The sequence below is a fragment of the Bufo bufo genome, chromosome 2 (assembly GCF_905171765.1).
Source record: "Bufo bufo chromosome 2, aBufBuf1.1, whole genome shotgun sequence".
In the NCBI taxonomy this organism is placed as follows: domain Eukaryota; kingdom Metazoa; phylum Chordata; class Amphibia; order Anura; family Bufonidae; genus Bufo; species Bufo bufo.
The window spans coordinates 471,020,113-471,041,906 of NC_053390.1; the positions used below are offsets into that span (position 1 = coordinate 471,020,113).

The 21,794-nt window shown below is 41.5% G+C and overlaps 1 protein-coding gene across 16 annotated transcripts in view; it reads left to right on the forward strand.

The window, feature by feature from the left end:
• PTPRS (protein tyrosine phosphatase receptor type S) overlaps positions 1–21,794 on the forward strand; it is a 600,160-nt gene that overhangs the window by 392,402 nt on the left and 185,964 nt on the right. For all 16 annotated transcript variants that reach the window (XM_040417715.1, XM_040417713.1, XM_040417721.1 and 13 more), the window contains one exon: positions 3,853–3,976. In XM_040417715.1, coding sequence (XP_040273649.1) covers positions 3,853–3,976 — 124 coding nt within the window. The remainder of the gene's footprint in view (positions 1–3,852; positions 3,977–21,794) is intronic.

A 21,794-nucleotide genomic window follows, 5' to 3' on the forward strand; every position in this document is an offset into this window, starting at 1 on the left:
AACTCCCTCGTCCCTCAGACGTCAGTCAAAAAATACCTCCTCCATCAGCCCTCAGCCCAAACTGCATCAGCCGTCAGGGGTCAGACATCAGGTGTCAGCCCTCAGCCTAAATTCCATCAGCCGTAGAAATAGAATTTAAAAAAAGGTTTACAGCAAGCGCTGGCACCACAGACCATTGTCTTCACACATTCTATATATATTATGGACACTAATACCAGGCACCAGTACTGGATACAAGTTTCCTTGGTATATAATGGAAGCACGCCGTGTTCAGCCGCTGACATACACGGGCTTCTCTCTAGGACATCAGCAGCCGCTAGAGACTGGTTCGCCTACAAGTGAATGAGATTCCATTCCTAACAGCAGATTGCTCCATAGTTCAGGGGTTAGAGTGCTGGTCTTGTAAGCCAGGTGTCGCGAGTTCAAATCTTGCTGGTACCTTCATAATTTTTTTTTGGGTCTGTTAATATTTGTACTATTACTTATTCCGTTTAGTAAGCAAAAAACATTTTAGCAATTTATTATATGAAATATGCTTTCCGTTATCATATAAATATGACAGGTCTGCTTACACATAATTCAGGATAGATAGAGAGATGAATGACAAATGAGATGATAGGGGTAGATATATGATGGGTGGATGATGGCATATAGGTCTTGATTTGGTTCTTTTACTGTTCTGGGGGCACAAATCAATGCAACTGGGGTTTCACTTACAAGCAAGCAATAGTACATATATTAACAGACAAAATTTTTTTTAAATTGGTGAAGGTGCCAGTGAGATTTGGACTCGCGACTCCTGGTTTACAATACCAGCGCTCTAACCCCTGTACTATGGAGCCATCTGCTGTTAGGAAAGGAATCTCATTCACTTGTAGGCGAACCAGTCTCTAGCGGCAGCTGATGTAATGTGTGCTAGAGAGAAGCCCGTGTATGTCAGCGGCTGAATACGGCGTGCCTCTATTATACACCAAGGAAACTTGTATCCAGTACTGGTGCTTGGTATTAGTGTCCATAATATATATATATATATATATATAATGTGTGAAAAGAATGGTCTGCGGTGCTAGTGCTTACTGTAAACATATTTTACATTCTATTACCACGGCTGATGGAGTTTAGGCTGAGGGCTGACACCTGACGGCTGATGGAGTTTGGGCTGAGGGCTGATGGAGGAGGTATTTTTTGACTGACGTCTGAGGGACGAGGGAGTTTTGGCTGACGGAGGAGGGAGTTTGGTCTGAGGGAGGAGGACTGATGGAGTTTTGCCTGACGGAGGAGGGAGTTTTGGATGATGGAGGAGGGAGATTTGGCTGACGTCTGAGGTAGAAGGGAGTTTGGGCTGACGGAGGATGGAGTTTTGCCTGACAGAGTATGGAGTTTTGCCTGACGGAGGAGGGAGTTGTGGATGATGTCTGAGGATGTCCTAATATGTATGCTGTACTGGCTGTTAGCATGCCAAGTCAAACAAGAGTGGATGTGCTTGTAGTCAAGGCACCATGAGTAGTTCCATTACTGCCCAGATGATTGTTGTACATACTGAGCATATTTCAATGTGGTGAAGCTATAGTACATACAGTATATGATATGTAGATAATAGGACACCACTCTGCCCTCAGTATGTGTAGCCCTGTCAATCAAGGGGAGAGTGTGCAGAGCACAAGGGGTGTTACAAAGCAGTGCTCAAATGATTTAGCCCTGTCTCCTGGTGCTTAAACTTCTCATTTGCATATGAATAAACATTCAGATTTCTCTGCATCTGTTTAGCATACAGACAAAAGAAAGGTATTGTTTTAATCATCGGCATGATGAGCCCTACCAGGCACTATGTCTGGTTTAATAGGGTTGATCCTGGTGACAGAGCCGCTTTACCAACATCTGTCAATGGGGGACCATGTGACCACTGCAATGGTGACCTGCTCCCGTTGAATCACGACAACAGGTGGCCCAATACATTTTACTGAATTAGGTGGTTATATAAATTTTATTTAAATTACTTGCAATTATAAAAGTATTCAGATCCAGGTGCTGGTTTGAAAAATGTAGAATATTTTTTGTGGGACAACCCTTCATGACACCACTCAGTGCGGGCAGTGAGGACGTTATACACCCTGGTGATCTAGAAGCACTGGTATTGACCAAACTGCATCTGAAATTTGAAATCCAATTACTCCCAACCCTTTTAACTATTGGATATTACCATTAAAGGGGTTTTCCATGGAAATACACTGCCCGCCACCAAAGAAAAAGGTCACACACTCTAATATTTCGTTGGACCGCCTTTAGCTTTGATTACAGCACGCATTTGCTGTGGCATTGTTTCGATAAGCTTCTGCAATGTCACAAGATTTATTTCCATCCAGTGTTGCTTTTTGTGATTTTTCACCAAGATCTTGCATTGATGATGGTAGAGTCTGACTACTGCACAAAGCCTTCTCCAGCACATACCAAAGATTCTCAATGGGGTTAAGGTCTGGACTCTGTGGTGGCCAATCCATGTGTGAAAATGATGTCTCATGCTCCCTGAACCACTCTTTCACAATTTGAGCCCTATGAATCCTGGAATTGTCATCTTGGAATATGCCCGTGCCATCAGGGAAGAAAAAATCCATTGATGGAATAACCTGGTCATTCAGTATGTTCAGGTAGTCAGCTGACCTCATTCTTGGAGCACTTACTGTTGCTGAACCTAGACCTGACCAACTGCAGCAACCCCAGATCATAGCACTGCCCCCACAGGCTTGTACAGTAGGCACTAGGCATGATGGGTGCATCACTTCACCTGCCTCTCTTCTTACGCTGATGCACCCATCACTCGGAAACAGGGTAAATCTTGACTCAGCAGACCACATGACCTTCTTCCATTGCTACAGAGTCCAATCTTTATGCTCCCTGGCAAATTGAAGCCTTTTTTTCTGGTTTGCCTCACTGATTAGTGGTTTTCTTACGGCTACACAGCTGTTCAGTCCCAATCCCTTGAGTTCTCTTCGCATTGTGCATGTGGAAATGCTCTTACTTTCACTATTAAACATAGCCCTGAGTTCTACTGTTGTTTTTCTTCTATTTGATTTCACCAAACGTTTAAGTGATCGCAGATTACGATCATTCAGGATTTTTTTCCCGCCACATTTCTTCCTCGAATACGATGGGTCCCCACTATCCTTCCAGTTTTTAATAATGCGTTGGACAGTTCTGAACCCAATTTTAGTAGTTTCTGCAATCTCCTTAGATGTTTTCTCTGCTTAATGCATGCCAATGATTTGACCCTTCTCAAACAGACTAACATCTTTTCCACGCCCACGAGATGTGTCTTTCGACATGGTTGTTTAAGAAATGAGAAGCAACTCATTGCACCAGTTGGGGTTAAATAACTTATTGCCAGCTGAAAGATAGTTAGTTAAATCCAGGTGGCGACTTTTTTTTTGGACAGTTAGTGTATGTTGAAACATGAATCAGAAAGGGATCACAATATAAAAAAAAGTTTTATATTGCCCTCTCTGATTCCCCACTGATGCTGTTCTGTCACTGCCCCTGCCCCCACTGGTGTCCATTTTTGGTCCAAGCACAGCAGTTACCTGCTTCAGCCAGTGATTGGCTGGTGGCCATGCCAAGCCATTTCCTAAAGGTGAAGAGCAGTGGGGTTCGGAAGAGTATCAGAACAGCATTTATGGGGGATTGGTGAAGTTGAGTAACGCTTGGTTTTTATTTTTATAAATTTTTGGCCCCCCATCCTATTTTTATTATTTCCCTGGAAAATACCTTTAAGTAAATAAAGCAATATGTAAGATATTTATTGTTTATTGTAGTAAATATTACACATTTATGCAATCTACCATTTAATTTTTTTTGCAGTCCATTGATCCTGGCCAGCAGTTCACTTGGGAGCACTCGAATCTTGAAGTCAACAAACCCAAAAACCGCTATGCAAATGTGATTGCCTATGATCACTCTCGTGTCATCCTCATGCCCGTTGAAGGTACAGAATTGCATAAACCAACTCAGCAATACTTTTACATTAAAATAATAAAACCATAGTTATATAAAATGTAAACATATCACAAAGCAAATTTATATATCTGGTTCTTCCAAAGTAATGATTCAGGTAACATTTCTAAGTCACATAGGTTAAAAACTACAAAGGGTCTAAAAAGTACCAAGATAGTTTATAGAGGACAATCCGTAACTAGAAAAGCTACAATTTCTGGGGAAATTGTGTGAAGTGTTCTTGCCTCCACCAGTAGTCTATAACTGGAGTGGGCAGAGTAACTGGGTTGAGTGGCTGTTGTTGTGTGGTCGGAGTGGCTGGAGTAACTGTGGAAAGACTGGACTGGGCAGAGTAACTTTATGGAGTGGGCAGAGTAACTGTTTGGAGTGAGTAAAGATAGTAAACATCACACTAGCCAACTGATTGATCAAATTTTAACAGTGCACATGGCAAGCTTGTTAAAATGAGAAATGCATTTCAACTTTTATTTATCTATATAGCACATTTAATTGCTATAAAGTGCTTCACAGTTACATTAAAACATACATTTATAAAAACATTAGCAGCATTATCAAGCCTAGCAGATGAAGTATGACCACATGCATTTGGGTGGTCTCAGCATCTTGATGTAGAATGGAGGTGAAGGTGTGCTATCTGTTTGATGATAATCAGTGTTCACAACCACTGTTTACTGGCAACGCTCATGCCCCATTTATGCAGGCTCTAAGCATGTGACACCACATCACTATGTACCTCCTGGGCACATTCACTGTCACAAACCTCCATTTCCACTATGCTGCTGTGGGGCACCGGATCCCGAATGTCACAAACCTCCATTTCCACTATGCTGCTGTGGGGCTCCGGATCCCGAATGTCACAAACCTCCATTTCCACTATGCTGCTGTGGGGCTCCGGATCCCGAATGTCACAAACCTCCATTTCCACTATGCTGCTGTGGGGCTCCGGGTACCAAAAGCGTGGGTATGAAAGGTCCAGTTTAGTCCAGCGTATCTTTGCAGCTTTAGATCTCTTTCCTTTAGATGGCATGAGGATATTCACACAGCTCTAATTTCTTTTCGTAAATGTAACTAGTTGAAACACCTCAAATACTCTCTACTGTATAAAACTTATTTCCAAACTTTTAAAGGGTTTGGCCACCCTAAGTATCAAAAATCCAAAGTGCCCCAGACAATAGTCCAAACTATGAAGTATGTATATCATGCTAAATGTGCTGGCTATATGTAATTTTTCTAATCTGTTCACAATGACATGTTCCCCTGAGGAGCTTCCTCAGAGGCTGTGTGGGAGGAGCAGCTGTAAAGTGAAAGTAAATATCCCAGCATGCATTGCAGCAAGCATCTTCAGAGGAGTAGTCACATGACATCCCCGTCCACCTCTGTTCCTATAGAGACAAGAGCCCCACAGACTTCTGTACAGACACAGCAATAGAAAGCACACCCCAGTCCCAGCAGTAAAGAGAGGTCACTTCACTGGCGGTTGCCATCTTCAAACGGTTGTAGTTTAAAAATTATAAATCCTACAGCGAAGAGCTTTATATTGTGAGAATCACAAGACCCAGACCTACATTGATGCATAGTGTGTCTCTGAAATATTAAAAATAAAGGCACAGTTGCAGTTTAGAAATTGCCCTTCAAATTTGAGGTGGCTAGAGTGGAGTTTCAATGAATGTCAATGGGCGGCGTGGGTTCCAAGCAGATGGTCATATTGTGAAAACTATCAGGACTATGGCTGAACGTTTTGATATAAGATTTGTGTAGGTCGGCTTGAAAATGAGGGAGTGGTGGCAGTTTAGAAATCATGTCCTGATTTTTCAGCTCACACTCTAGCTTTTGTCGGCTCCCACTCTAGTTTTGAACATTCCGCCATTCATTCCTATGGGACCGATTTCGCCACACAAATGCTGATATTTTGTGAACCATTCGGCGAAACGTTCCACAATGCAATAGCACACCAATGGGGAATAATCCGCACATTTCGGTATATTACTGTCTATGTAGTGTAAAAACTGTGGGAGGAGTTAGAGTGGTAAATTTGGCTATAATAAGAATATATATGTGAGATAACAGTAAGTGGTCTTGCCATTAAAGGGGTTACCCAAAATAATTATTAAATCTCTCAGACCTGCCCCCCTGAATGCAGTAAAAAAAAAAAATGATCGTAAACTTAAGAGGTAAGCATATAATTTTTTTACAGTACAGTATTCGGGTCTTGCCTGAGATTTTTAATTGTCTTTGATAACCTCTTTAGCAATAAAAATTATAGATCATGTAAAACAATAGCCATATATCAACAGATATAGAAATATAAAAAAATTAAAATTCATAGCACTGACTTTGAAGTAAAATAAATATATATGTTTTCTCAGTTCATACCAAACGAATGCAACATACATACACATAAGAAAAAACAGACAAGTATAGTAGCTCAGACTATGACTGTATGCAGACGACGAACTGTAGAAGAAAATATTCAAATTGATCAATCCGTTTTTTAATGGAAAGTATACTGCACAAAAAAGGATATTGGGGCAGATAAATTAAGATAGGTTGATTTGGTGCCAGATTTATAATTTGGTTTGTTAAATTTCTCTAAATCTTTGATGTTTCAGCACGTGGTGAAGGGAAAATGTGATACAATGCTCCATAGGGCTTTATGCTATCAGAATGTTACACCACTTTCTATGCTACATTGGAGCTGGTATAATAGTCCAAAGTACGTGCCAGAAATAGCCCTAGACTGCTACAAAACAAGGTGCATATTAGACCCAGACAAAAATCTGGCATAAAAGTTGTTTATAAAAACCTTGGAGGGAATTTATTATTTATGGAGGTCTTGGTGTCAGCTTTACAAGTAAAAGTACATCAGGGGGTTGTCAGGTGTGGAGATGCAACTTTTTTAAAATTGCACTTCATAATGAGATTTAAAGGTGTTATAATCTGAAATCCTGATGTACTATTTTCTCCACTTCTAAAAGTGGTGCAAAAATATGCACCCAATGTTGCACTTTTTTATGCTACAAATCCTGCATGGCAGGTGGCTGTAATCTCTGTAAATGAGCAGAGTATAATGGAATCAAAAGGAAACCTTAATCAAACCAGCAAAAGGAAGCACTATGTACAATCACAATACATTGGTAAGTGCCTTGTAATAACTTTTCTACATGAGAAATGCCATTTGCAGAAGTTAGACAACCCCTTTAAGCCTTCAGGGCCAGCCATCCTAAATCCGAAGTCTCTTCAGTCAAAACTTTGTTTGAATACTGTACGGAGATTCGTCTCCGTACAGTATCCAAATGTATGGACTCAGGCGTGGTGAAATGAGTAATCACCATAATGTTGTGATACTTTGGTGAATAACTTTTCCAGTTGATTATTAAACTGGAAAACCAGTCTAAAACATTATTCTTTTTTAACCTTTTATTTTACACTTACATTTTTTCCATCTTCTTGTGGGAGGACCAATAGAGTGACAGAGGCTGCAGCAAGAGCTGCTTCCCTCGCTATTCCCGTGACATAACTGTTCATCAAGTTGCAGAAAATAAGCCTTCACCTCCATGTAGAGTGATGGCAAGTTTTTTTTCCATTTAATTTTACACTCCAAAACATTTTTTTTTAGTCCTGTTGCAGGAGGACCTTTGAAGTGACAGAAAAGGCTCTCTCTTTCAGTCTAACTGCTTAGGTGCTAGTTGCTATTGACAGCAGCATCTAAGGGTTTAATGGATCGGCTCAGAAGTAACTCCAACCTAAGGTGCTGCAGTGGAAGCCCAGCTGTATATTACAGGTGGCTGCCGATAATTTGGACACAACTTCAGTGACTCCGGTATCCTCACAACCTAACTGTACATATATAGGCACAAAGAGGGCATTATTAATTTGTAGATGTACTGAGTAGAGTTGTTTCGAAACCAAAATTTTGATTTCAAGTAAAGGGGGTTGGGTGCGCTCACCTGCTGGTATATCGTAGTCGAAGCAAGGATTGCTGTCAGGAACCGGATGGAAATTTTTTCAATGTGGAACTAAGGAAGGATAATCCAGCTTCATATCAAACATGGCAGCTTTATTGTTCGAAGTAGTGCATTAAAATACATACAAACAGCTCATGTCAATGCATTTTGGATCCCCTTAATGCTGATCCTTAATCATGACCAACATTTTGATTCTGTTTCGATACCATAAAAAAGTATTGTGATACTCGATACCATTCGATGCCACGTGAAAAAAATAAAAACACCAGAAAAAGCCGCGTGCGTTCCGCATTTTATGGAATGTCCGGCCCATAATCAAACAGTCCTATCCTATTTTTGGGGGGACAAGGCGACAAAAAAAATTAAATGGTGAATCATGCAGTTTTTGTTAATTTTTTTTCTGTTACGGAGTTCCCCGCATAGGAGATTTTTTTAAATATTTTAATAGTTTGGACTTTTTGGACATGGCGATATGTAATATGTTTATTTATTATTTATATATTTCATATGTAAAATTGGGAAAGGGGGTGATTTATACTTAATATTTTGGCTTTTTTTTTTTTTTACTGTTTATTTAATAACTATTTCCCCCTTTAGGGGCTAGAACCTGGGATCTTATGATCCCTTGTCCTATTCACCCTAATAGATCTCTATTAAGGTGAACAGGACTTTAAACTCTCCCTGCTGCCCTGTGCATAGTACACACAGGGCAGCAGGGAGCTTACTGTGGCAGCCAGGGCTTCAGTAGCGTCCTGGCTGCCATGGTAACCGATTGGAGCCCCAGGATTACACTGCTGGGGCTCCGATCACAAGCTGCCACTGCACCACCAATGAGGAGGAGGGGAGAGGGGACCCTGTGGCCACTGCCACTAATGATTTTAATACTGGGGGGGTTAAGGGGGGGGCGCACTGCGCCACCAATGATCTTAATACTGGGAAGGAGGTGGGGGGAGGGCACACTGCGCCACCAATGATAATTAACGTTTAATACAGGAGGCTGGGTGCGGGCAGCAGAATCACATTGCCGTCACCCAGCCTCTATGACAGGAAGTTGCGATCAGTGACAGTTAACCCCTCAGGTGTGGCACCTGAGGGGTTAACTGTCACTGATCGCAGCTCCCTTTCATAGAGCCTGAGCGACGGCTATGTGACTCTGCACCCGCTTCCTGTATGTGTATTAAACGATAGCTTTCATTGGTGGCGCAGTGCACCCGCCCCTCTCTCTCCTCATTGGTGGAAGCGGCTGCACAGGGGGAGGAAGAGAGTGACTCCTTCTCCCCTGTGCTTCTGAGGGAACATGGCGCACGCTGATAGCAGTTGCGCATCCTAGTATCGAAAATTGTCAAATCCCGGTATTGAGGTTGATACCAGACAAAAGTATCGAATGGGTATCGAAAATTCAATACCCAAAACAACCCTAGTACTGAGATGGTGTTATTTCGTTCTACATAGCACAAATTCGAGCACAAAAGAGGTTATTAATAGTGTGTTGGGCACAAAGTGGACATTACTGTCTAAGCCACATTATTACTATGTAGCACAAGAGGGGCATTATTATTTAGTACAGGACACAACAGTTGCCATTATTAGTCTATTGGGCACTAACAAAAGCACAAGTGTGGGCCTAAAAGGAGCACTATTCAGATGCATTCACATATGTTGCCACAGATTTTTGTGAGGAAAATCCAGTGTTGTACTATACCAACAAAGTGGATGAAATTTTTAGACATCTGATCTGCACACTTTAAAAAAAAGTCTGCAGTGAAATTGAACTACAGTGAGAATTTGAAATCTGCAGTATGTCAATTTAAGCTGCAGATCTCCACCACAGAATTCACACTCTGCAATGCAGAGGGTATAAAATACTGTTTGGGTGACAACTAATGTCTGGGGCAGCTGCGGTGGCCCTGGGAAAAAAGTAAAAGTGGCTCCATGTTGTAGGTGGGTTCAAATTGAAGGCGAGCCAACACAAGTAGGCAGGGATGGCAGAAGTGAGAGGTACAGCAATACCACAGTGCAGCACATACAGTAATACTGCCCTTGCCGAAGTATTCAATATTCGCTGTGCCCATACCTTAACCTATCCAACTGAGGATGGCGACACAGTTGAATTCAGGAGGGCACCCGCAGCCGACTGTTATGTACCCGGCTGGCGGCCTCAAGCAGGGCTCGGGCAGCATCCTGGGCCTTGGCCCACATGGAAATTTCCCTGCAGGGTCTATGGCCAGTCCTCCCTTGGTCTCGAGCACAATATGGGGCACTGTCTGTTTGGCACTATTATTATGAACATATTTTTGGAGGGAAGTAACTATAGTTATGGTCATGGTGCGGTGAAATTATTTGAGCCCTGTATAGTTGTATCATTGATTATATAGTTCTTTGTTTAGTGCTGTAACAGTATGGATGTCATTGCTGAAATATGATTTAATTGCTGTATGGTGGTGATATTCGGTCCTAGCATAGTTTTATTATTTGATAACTGTATATATGTTAATGAACCTGTGTGTGTGTGGGGGGGGGGGGGATATATGCATTGGGGCTTGTGCCCCTCATCTTTTAAGACTCTAGTAACACAGCTGAATCATAGATATCAGCTCTGTAGCTTTATGCAGTGGGGTCCTATTTTTAATTAGGCCCAGGGCCACACCATGTCTAAAACTGGTGCATCACTTTACATTTATAAACGTTAAAATGTATTTGTCATGTTCTCTCCCATACTGCCAGCTTATCTTGGTCATTCTGTAATATTTGACAGCCAAGCTGTGGTATCCCACTGCTGATTTTAGCCCATTTTGAGTATGAACCATTTACAACAACTTTTTATTTTTGTACCATAACCAGTTCTTTACCCATGTGCATATTCTGTCTCCTGGTCCCTGCAATAGTAGCTTCAAAATAAGACTCTTGTTTGGTTCAGTATCCAAAGTATAGTTCATACAGTGGCATGTAAAAGCTTAGGCACTCCCAGTCAAAATTACCGTTACTGTGAACAGTTAAAGGGGTTGTCGTGATTCAGAGCTGAACCCGGACATACCTCTATTTTCACCCCGGCAGCCCCCTGACTTGAGCATCGGAGCAGTTCATGCTCCGATGCTCTCCTTTGCCCTGCGCTAAATCGCGCAGGGCAAAGGCATTTTTGGGAGATCCGGTGACTTCTAGGGGCTCTCCATGGGGCTGCCAGGAAGCCCGGTGACGTCACCGGCACTGATGGGTGGGATTTAGCGCTGCCCTAGTAAAACTGCTAGGACAGCGCTAAAGCCTGCCCATCAGTGCCGGTGACATCACCGAACACACTGCCGGGCAGAAGTTTCCTCCCGGCAGTGTGTTATGATAAACAAAAGAGCCCGTGCCCTGCACGATGCTCCGATGCCAGCCTCAGGGGGGCTGCCTGGGTGAAAATAAGGGTATGTCCGGGTTCAGCTCTGAACCCGTACAACCCCTTGAAGCAAGTTGAGGATGAAATGATCTTCAAATTTTTCACATTTTCAAAATAACAAAAAAGGAAAATGACCCGAAGCAAAATTTTGGACACCCTGCATGTTAAGTATCTAGTACCATCCCCTTTGGCAAGTGTCACAGCTTGTGAAGGCTTTTTCTAGTCAGTCAAGAGTTTTTAAATTCTTGTTTGAGGTATTTTCATTTATTCTACCTTATAAAAGTCTTCCAGTTCTGTGGGATTCCTGGGCCATCATGAATGCACTACTCTTTTGAGGTCTATCCACAGATTTTCAGTGATGTTCAGATAAGGGGACTATGAGGGCCATGGTAAAACCTTCCTCTTTCACCTTTTAAAGGTTGTATATTGTGGATTTTGAGGTGTATCTTGGATCCTTAACTATTTGTAGAAGCCAATCCGCTTTTCAAATTCTGCTTTTTTACAGTTGGTGTTATGTTTGTTTCCAGAATTTGCTGGAATTTCATTGAACCCATTCTTCCCTCTACCCGTGAAATGTTCCCCCGTGTCTGCAAAACAACACCAAAGTATGATTGATCCACCCCCATGCTTAATTGTTGGTGAAGTGTTTTTGCTCATGAAATTCTGTGCCCTTTTTGCTCCAAACATACCTTTGCTCATTGTGGCTGAAGAGTTCTATCTTAACCTCATTGATCCACGGGACAGGTTTCCAAAATGCATCAGACTTGTTTAGATGTTCTTTGCAAACTTCTGATGCTGAATATTGTGGTGAGGATGCAGGAGAGGTTTTCTTCTGATGACTCTTCCATGAAGGCAGTGGCATACCTACCATATAGGCAGACCACGCAGCTGCTATGGGGCTCGTGAGGAAGAGGGGCCCGCAGTGGAGGAGAGGCCCCACCCCTAATTGCTCCTGTCTATCTTTATGAAGCTAAAGAACCTTTGATGATGTCATCACAGGTCCTGTAAGGGAACTGCACAGTGTAAAGCAGGCATGCTCAACCTGCAGCCTTCCAGCTGTTGCAAAACTACCCAGCATGCCCGAACAGTCTACAGCAGGGCATTGTGGGAGTTGTAGTTTTACAACAGCTGGAGGGCCGCAGGTTGAGCATGCCTGGTGTAAAGTGTAGTTCCCAGGTTAGAACAGTACATCCGCCAGAACCTGTAATGACACAATCTTCAACATCACAGGTCCTGCAGGATCTAGCAAAGGAACTGCACCAAAAATGGTGTAGTTCCTAGGTTTGAAAGGTACATCTGCCGGGACCTATGATGACATCATAATAGGTCCTTCAACCCCTAACAGCAAGTATTAGAAGTTTAATGAGGACATGGTGATTTTTCTTTTTTGTTTTTTACTCTCTCCCATTCCGGGGCCATAACTTTTAAATTTTTCACATAGATGTATGAGGGCTTATTTTTTGCAGGATAAGTTTCAGTTTCTAATATATCACCATTTAATATTGCATATGATGTACTTGGAATTCCAAATGGGTGCAATTGCGCCATAGGTTTATAGGTGCTCTCTATGCAGTAAAACTGACCAGTTACCTTTGTTCTCAGGGGTCAGTATAAAGTTTTCTTGTTTTTGGAATCCAGAGGAAAAAAGCAGTCTGATTTGAAGCTGTTTGGGAGCTGCACTTATACAAGCAGACAAACAACACGAGTATGTGAGCGTTCACGTGTTTGATTTCAAGTGTGTGTTTGTATTAAGTGTTTGACTTTATATTACGTGACTTCAGATTCATGGACTTTAAGAGGGGACTACAGTAAGTTAGATTCTTTTCACTGGACTGTATTGTATTTTTTCTCTTTTCAATGGGGTAGAGGGGGAGAAGGGTGGTAGCATGGCGGATCAGGAAAGTGAGGTAGCTAGCTGGGTAATAGTTAGAAAGCTGGGTATAGGGAATAGTGCCAGGGAGGCTAGTCCTGATCTGACACACCCTAACAAGTTCGCAAGGTTGGCAGATGAGGGTTCATGAGGATGTTCGTTTTAGGGAGAACACTGCTGCAGCCAGACACTTTCTCTGCCAATCAGGGGAATGTCAGCTCCAGTAAGCAGGGGACCAGGAGAGCAGGGCAGGGGAGACAGGTGCTGGTAGTGGGACACTCAATTATTAGGGGTACAGATAGGACAATTTGTCACAAAGACCGGGATCGTCGAACGGTGTGTTGTCTTGGCGCTCGAGTTCGACACATCACGGATCGGGTTGACAGATTACTGGGAGGATCTGGAGAAGATCCAGCAGTCATGGTCCATATCGGAACCAATGACAAAGTTAGAGATAGGTGGAGCGTCCTTAGGAAGGAGGGGTCTGGGTTCCTGGAGAACTGGGCTAACTTCTCTGTCGGCTACAGGCTCTATCGTAGGGATGGGACTGCACCTCAATGGGGAAGGGGCAGCTGTTTTGGGGGAGAAGATGGTTAGAAGGTTGGTGGAATGTTTAAACTAGGGACTTGGGGAGGGTAATTACATTATAGGAGGGGAAGATAGTGCAGATAGATACCTGGGGCAAGGTATTAGAACTGGGGGAGGAATGGAAGGGGGGACTAGAACAGTTCAGAAGGAAAGGTGTAGGGTAAAAAAGATACATAAACCTCTTAATTGTGTGAATACTAATGGCAGAAGCCTGACTAACGTACAGGGTTACAGTCTGTTTAGAAAGGATCGTCATAACCGGAGAGGGGGAGGGGGTCTGCATTTATGTAAAGTCCTGTCTAAAGCCCACTCTCCGGGTAGATATAAGTGACGGACATGAACATGTGGAGTCACTGTGGATAGAAATACATGGAAAAAACAATAATAAAATACTAATAGGAGTGTCACTGGAAACAAATATACCCACCGAAAACAGAGGAGGTATATGGAACCCTAAATATGACCTGCCGATTCGAGAGTATGATTCCGAATAAGATGATTAATAAGAAGAAAATAAAGAGTATATGGGAACCTTGGAAAAAACATCACAGGTACCAACCTTAATACCCGATACTGGGTATACAGATATGTTCTAACACATTTATCTGCTGCTACACAAATTATCATCCGAATATATTCTGAAAGATATTGCAAATAGTTGGGTCGTGCGTCATGTTTGGAAGCATCCAATGCGGATGTCGTGGCGCATAGATCCAGGTAACATGTATACAAGTCTACGAATTGGTCGCTCTCATTGAAACCCTAGGAGGTCCACCTTTATACATAAACACGATGTGATATATCTTGGTGGCTGCGTCCACTGAAAATGTGTATACTTTTTAATGTTATTAGGAAAAACTTCAATAAAAAGATTGAAACATAAAATACTAATAGGAGTTTATTATAAGGCACCTAATATACCAGAGTCCACAGAAAATCTACTTCTAAATGAAATAGACGAGGCTGCAAATCATAATGTGGTAGTCATTATGGGGGACTTCAACTACCCAGATATAGACTGGGAAACTGAATCCTGTACATCTCATAAAGGAAACAGGTTCTTGGCAATAACCAAAGACATTTACCTTTCCCAATTGGTTCAGGAACCAACTAGAGGGACGGCCATACTGGACTTAGTATTAACCAATAGACCCGACAGAACAACAGATGTGCAGGTTGGGGGACACCTGGGAAATAGTGACCATAAAGTAATAACCTTCCAATTGTCATTCAAAAGAGTGTTTCTTCAGGGAGAAACAAAAATACCAAACTTCAAAAAAGCTAAATTTAGCCAACTAAGAGAGGCCATAGGCCTAACTAACTGGGACAAAGTCCTCAAAAATAAAAAATACAGCCACAAAATGGGATATTTTTAAAACCATCCTAAAATCTAATTGTGAGAGGTACATACCTTGTGGGAATAAAAGGTAAGGAACAAGAAAAAAAACTATTTGGATAAATAGAATTGTACAGAAAGCAATAAATGACAAAAAGAATGCATTTAAATCACTAAAACAGGAGGGTAGCGAGGAAGCACTGAAAAACTTTAAGGAAAAAAAATAGAATATGTAAAAGACAAACAAAAGCAGCCAAACTAGAGACCTAGAGATTAATTGCCAAAGAGAGTAAAACTAACCCTAAAATGTTCTTCAGTTATATAAATGGTAAAAAATATAAATCTGAAGGTGTCAGCCTTTTACAGAGTAATGAGGGGGGAGTTGTAGAGAGCGATGAGGACAAAGCAAAGCTATTAAATATTTTTTTCTCCACTGTATTCACTAAAGAAAATAAACTGTCAGATGAAATACAGAATGAAAAAGTAAATTCCTCATTAAAAGTGCCATGTCTGACCCAGGAAGAAGTATAGCGAAGTATAGCGGCGTCTTAAAAAGATTAAAATAAACAAATCTCCTGGACTAGATGGCATACACCCCCGTATCCTTAGAGAATTAAGTAATGTCATAGCCAGACCCTTATTTCTGATATTTAAGGACTCTATAATGACAGGGAGTGTTCCACGGGATTGGCGCATAGCAAATGTGGTGCCAAAATTCAAAAAGGGTCCAAAAACAGAGCCTGGAAACTATAGGCCGGTAAGTTTAACATCTGTTGTGGATAAACTGTTTGAAGGTTTTCTAAGAGATGCTATCTTGGAGTACCTCAATGAAAGTAAGCAAATAACGCCATATCAGCATGGCTTGATGATGGATCGGTCAGGTCAAACTAATTTAATCATTGTCTATGAGGAGGTAAGTTCTAGACTTCACCATGGCAAATCAATGGATGTCGTATATCTGGACTTCTCCAAAGCATTTGACACTGTACCACATAAAAGGTTAGTGTATAAAATGAGAATGCTTGGACTGGGGGAAAATGTCTGTATGTGGGTAAGTAACTGGCTTCGTAACTAATAGTAAACAGAGGGTGGTTATTAAGAGTACACACTAAGATTGGGTCACTGTCACTAGTGGGGTACCACAGGGGTCAGTATTGGGCCCTATTCTCTTCAATATATTTATTAATGATCTTGTAGAAGGCTTGTACAGTGAAATATCAATCTTTGCAGATGACACTAAACTGTGTAAAGTAATTAACACGGAAGAGGACAGTATACTACTACAGAGGGATCTGGATAGATTGGAGGCTTGGGCAGATAAGTGGCAGATGAGGTTTAACACTGACAGATGTGGGGTGATGCACATGGGAAGGAATAATGCAAGTCACCAGTACATACTAAATGGTAAAAACTCGGTAACACTGACATGGAAAATGACCTAGGGATTTTGGTGAACTGCAAACTAAGCTGTAGAAACCAGTGTCTGGTAGCTGCTGCCAAAGATAATGGGTTGGATCAAAAAGGGCATAGATGCCCGTGATGAGAACATAGTCCTGCCACTTTACAAATCACTAGTCAGACCACACATGGATTTTTACATCACCTTATTATATAACTATAACTTTTTTATATTTCCATCTACGGAGCTGCATGAGGGCTCATTTTTTGCAGGGTGATCTTTAGTTTTTATTGAAACCATGGAGTGTGTATGACTTTTTGTTCACTTTTTTAGTCAGTTTTATTGGGAGGTAAAGCAACATAAAAACTGTAAATCAGCCATTTAGATTTTTTTTCTGCTAAGGTGTTCACCTCATGGGAAAAATATGGTTATATTTTATTAGTAATGGCATTTTAGAACACATCAGTGCAAATAAGCTTTATTTTTATTTTTTTAAACTGAGTAAAGGGGTATGATTTGAATTTTTATATATTTTTTTAAACTTTTTTTAACTTCCCCTGCAGCATTTCATAATTGCCAGTGTGTACCATGACAGCCCAGTCCTCCCCTGCCTGTCTATCCAATCAGACGTATGCATATCCCAATCTCCCAGAAGACAACACACTGAGTGTTCGGCATTCATGGTTTTTGCAGCAGATGACAAATAACACCACCAACATACAGTATGTCTCACTTTTGCAGCATGCTACCTAAAAATCCTTCCTACATCAGTCATCCTCCTTGCTGCTAGGAGCAATGCCCTGCTGTAGTGATGCTGGCCCTAGGCTTGCATTCCTAATATCAGCCAAATTGCATATTTACTACATTGTGCCAGGGGAGGACTAGCCTCCCAGGCACCTTTTCCCCCTTCTTCTTCTTCTGTTACCCAGCTACTGACATCAGGGTCATGGTCTTGCCCTCTACCCCCCACTTCCATTTCATTGGACCTAGCCAGTGTCTGCACAGTATGCTCTAAACTTCTCTCCAGGTTTATTGTGGTTCTGAGCATTATAAGCTGTTCATTTATATACAAAACCTGGGTTTCCAAATACACAATATGCGTGCATCTAGTACAGATATATTCACCCTCAAACAGGCATGTATACATTGCACAGGGCACCCACTTAGCAGTGTTGTCCATGGAGCACATATTTAACCTCTTAAGGACATAGGGCGTACAGGTACGCCCTTGTGCCCTGGTACTTAAGGACACAGGGCGTACATGTACGCCCTGTGTATTTTCGATCACTGCCGTGCGGCTGGCAGTGATCGGAACCCGGTGCCTGCTCAAATCATTGAGCAGGCACCTAGGCTAAATGCGCGGGGGGGTCCCGTGACCCCCCCATGTCGGCGATCGCGGCAAACCGCAGGTCAATTCAGACCTGCGGTTTGCTGCGATTTCTGAAGTTTCTGGTCCCCGCGGTCCCTGACTGCGGGGATCAGAAACTTTATATGCCTAAAAAAAAAGTTTTATGCACCCCCGAATGATTTTTATGGTGGCGGGAGGTGCAGGGGGAGGGTTGCGGGCGGTGTGGGCGGTGCGGGAGGCGGGCGGTGCGGCAGGCGGGATCGCGATGGGGAGGGGGAGAGCCCCCCGAGAGATCCCCTCCTTACCCTTCCCCGTCTGCGAAGTTCTGAGCAGTACTGAGCAGACGGGGAAGGTTCCCATGGCAACAGGACGCCTCTCAGGCGTCCTGCTGTCCATGGTGCTGAACAGATCTGTGCTGAAAGGCATAGATCTGTTCAGTGTAAGTAAAATACAGTACAGAACAATATATATTGTACTGTACTGTATTATACAGACATCAGACCCACTGGATCTTCAAGAACCAAGTGGGTCTGGGTCAAAAAAAAGTGAATAAAAGTGAAAAAAAAGTAAAAATCAAAAAACACATTTATCACTGATAAAAAAATGAAAAAAATAAAATTCCCTACACATGTTTGGTATCGCCGCGTCCGTAACGACCTGATCTATAAAACGGTCATGTTACTTTACCCGAACGGTGAACACCATAAAAATAAAAAATAAAAAACTATGATGAAATTGAAATTTTGCCCACCTTACTTCCCAAAAAAGGTAATAAAAGTGATCAAAAAAGTCGCATGTACGCCAAAATTGTAACAATCAAACCGTCATCTCATCCCGCAAAAATCATACCCTACCCAAGATAATCGCCCAAAAACTGAAAAAACTATGGCTCTTAGACTATGGAAACACTAAAACATGATTTTTTTTGTTTCAAAAATGAAATCATTGTGTAAAACTTACATAAATAAAAAAAAAAGTATACATATTAGGTATCGCCGCGTCCGTATCGCCCGGCTCTATAAACATATCACATGATCTAACCCCTCAGATGACCACCGTAAAAAAATAAAAATAAAAACGGTGTAAAAAAAGCCATTTTTTGTCATCTTACGTCACAATAAGTGTAATAGCAAGCAATCAAAAAGTCATATGCACCCCAAAATAGATGCCAATCAAACCGTCATCTCATCCCGCAAAAAATGAGACCCTACTTAAGATAATCGCCCAAAAACTGAAAAAACTATGGCTCTTAGACTATAGAGACACTAAAACATTTTTTTGGTTTTAAAAATGAAATCATCGTGTAAAACTTACATAAATAAAAAAAATTGTATACATATTAGGTATCTCCGCGTCCGTGACAACCTGCTCTATAAAATTACCACATGATCTAACCTGTCAGATGAATGTTGTAAATAACAAAAAAAAAAACGGTGCCAAAAAAGCTATTTCTTGTTACCTTGCCGCACAAAAAGTGTAATATAGAGCAACCAAAAATCATATGTACCCTAAACTAGTACCAACAAAACTGCCACCCTATCCCGTAGTTTCTAAAATGTGGTCACTTTTTTGGAGTTTCTACTCTAGGGGTGCATCAGGGGGGCTTCAAATGGGACATGGTGTCAAAAAAACCAGTCCAGCAAAATATGCCTTCCAAAAACCATATGGTGTTCCTTTCCTTCTGCGCCCTGCCGTGTGCCCGTACAGCTGTTTACGACCACATATGGGGTGTTTCTGTAAACTACAGAATTAGGGCCATAAATAATGAGTTTTGTTTGGCTGTTAACCCTTGCTTTGTAACTGGAAAAAAAATATTAAAATGGAAAATCTGCCAAAAAAGTGAAATTTTGAAATTGTATCTCTATTTTCCATTAAATCTTGTGCAACACCTAAAGGGTTAACAAAGTTTGTAAAATCAGTTTTGAATACCTTGAGGGGTGTAGTTTCTTAGATGGGGTCACTTTTATGGAGTTTATAATCTAGGGGTGCATCAGGGGGTCTTCAAATGGGACATGGTGCCAAAAAAACAGTCCAGCAAAATCAGCCCTCCAAAAACCAAACGGCGCACCTTTCAATCTACGCCCCGCTGTGTGCCCGTACAGTAGTTTACGGCCACATATGGGGTGTTTCTGTAAACAGCAGAGTCAGGGCAATAAAGATACAGTCTTGTTTGGCTGTTAACCCTTGCTTTGTTAGTGGAAAAAATGGGTTAAAATGGAAAATTAGACAAAAAAATGAAATTCTCAAATTTCATCGCCATTTGCCAATAACTCTTGTGCAACACCTAAAGGGTTAACGACGTATGTAAAAATCAGTTTTGAATACCTTGAGGGGTGTAGTTTCTTAGATGGGGTCACTTTTAGTGAGTTTCTCCTCTAGGGGTGCATCAGGGGGCTTCAAATGGGACATGGTGTAAATAAACCAGTCCATAAAAATCAGCCTTCCAAAAACCAAAAGGCGCACCTTTCACTCTACGCCCCGCTGTGTGGCCGTACAGTAGTTTACGGCCACATATTGGGTGTTTCTGTAAACGGCAGAGTCAGGGCAATAAAGATACAGTCTTGTTTGGCTGTTAACCCTTGGTTTGTTAGTGGAAAAAATGGGTTAAAATGAAAAATTTGACAAAAAAATGAAATTCTCAAATTTCCTCCCTATTTGCCAATAACTCTTGTGCAACACCTAAAGGGTTAACAACGTATGCAAAATCAGTTTTGAATACCTTGAGGGGTGTAGTTTCTTAGATGGGGTCATTTTTGGGTGGTTTCTATAATGTAAGCCTCGCAAAGTCACTTGAGACCTGAACTGGTCCCTAGAAATTGAGTTTTTGTAAATTTCGGAAAAATTTCAAGATTTGCTTCTAAACTTCTAAGCCTTATAACATCCCCAAAAAATAAAATATCATTCCCAAAACAATTCAAACATGAAGTAGACATATGGGGAATGTAAAGTCATCACAATTTTTGGGGGTATTACTATGTATTACAGAAGTATAGAAAATGAAACTTTGAAATTTGCAAATTTTTTTAAAAATTTAGTTAAATTAGGTATTTTTTGGTGCAAAAAAAAATTTTTTTTTGACTCCATTTTACCAGTGTCATGAAGTACAATATGTGACGAAAAAACATTCTCAGAACGGCCTGGATAAGTCAAACCGTTTTAAAGTTATCAGCACTTAAAGGGACTCTGGTCAGATTTTCAAAAAATGGCCTGGTCCTAAGGTGTAAAAAGGCTGTGTCCTTAAGGGGTTAATGGGGATCACCAGTAAAAGAAAACACAATTTAGAATACAAATGTAAACCCTTTTTCTCATTTTATCTGAGAGCTTTCTAGAATACCGACAGAAAGTGCATGATGAAAATCTACTGAACATTAGTCCTATGTCCTTGTGTTGAACTGTGGCCTTTTATTAACTATTCACTTTTCTGTACTCTTGCAAGCCTTGCTCCACCCAAGAAAACATTTACAGAGCCGGCAACACCCTCGACACTCCTATGTGTTTAACACGGCGCAAAAACACTGGGCGTTCAAAAATTTGCAAAAAGGGGGTCGTGCAACATTTTTACAACATGGTGTAAAAATGTTGGTGAATTTGTCTGGGTTGCCCCAGCCACACCCTTGACACTCCTATCATTGTTGAACAGAGCGCAAAAACACTGGGTGTTCAAAAAGTCAAAACAAAAACTGGAGTAAAAATGTTTGTAAATGACACCCAAAAAAAAGTTGCAAGACCCCATTTTGATACTTTTTAAATGCCTGTGTGTCAAACATTTGACTGGTGTTTTCACGTCACCCTCGTCACATGGGAGTGGGGAGGGAGTTGGATGGTGTGGCGGCTGGGGTCGGCCGATATCTATTGAGTTAAATTAATGTAGTTTAAGTCTGCTGTGTGTTTTACCTTGCTGAAAGAA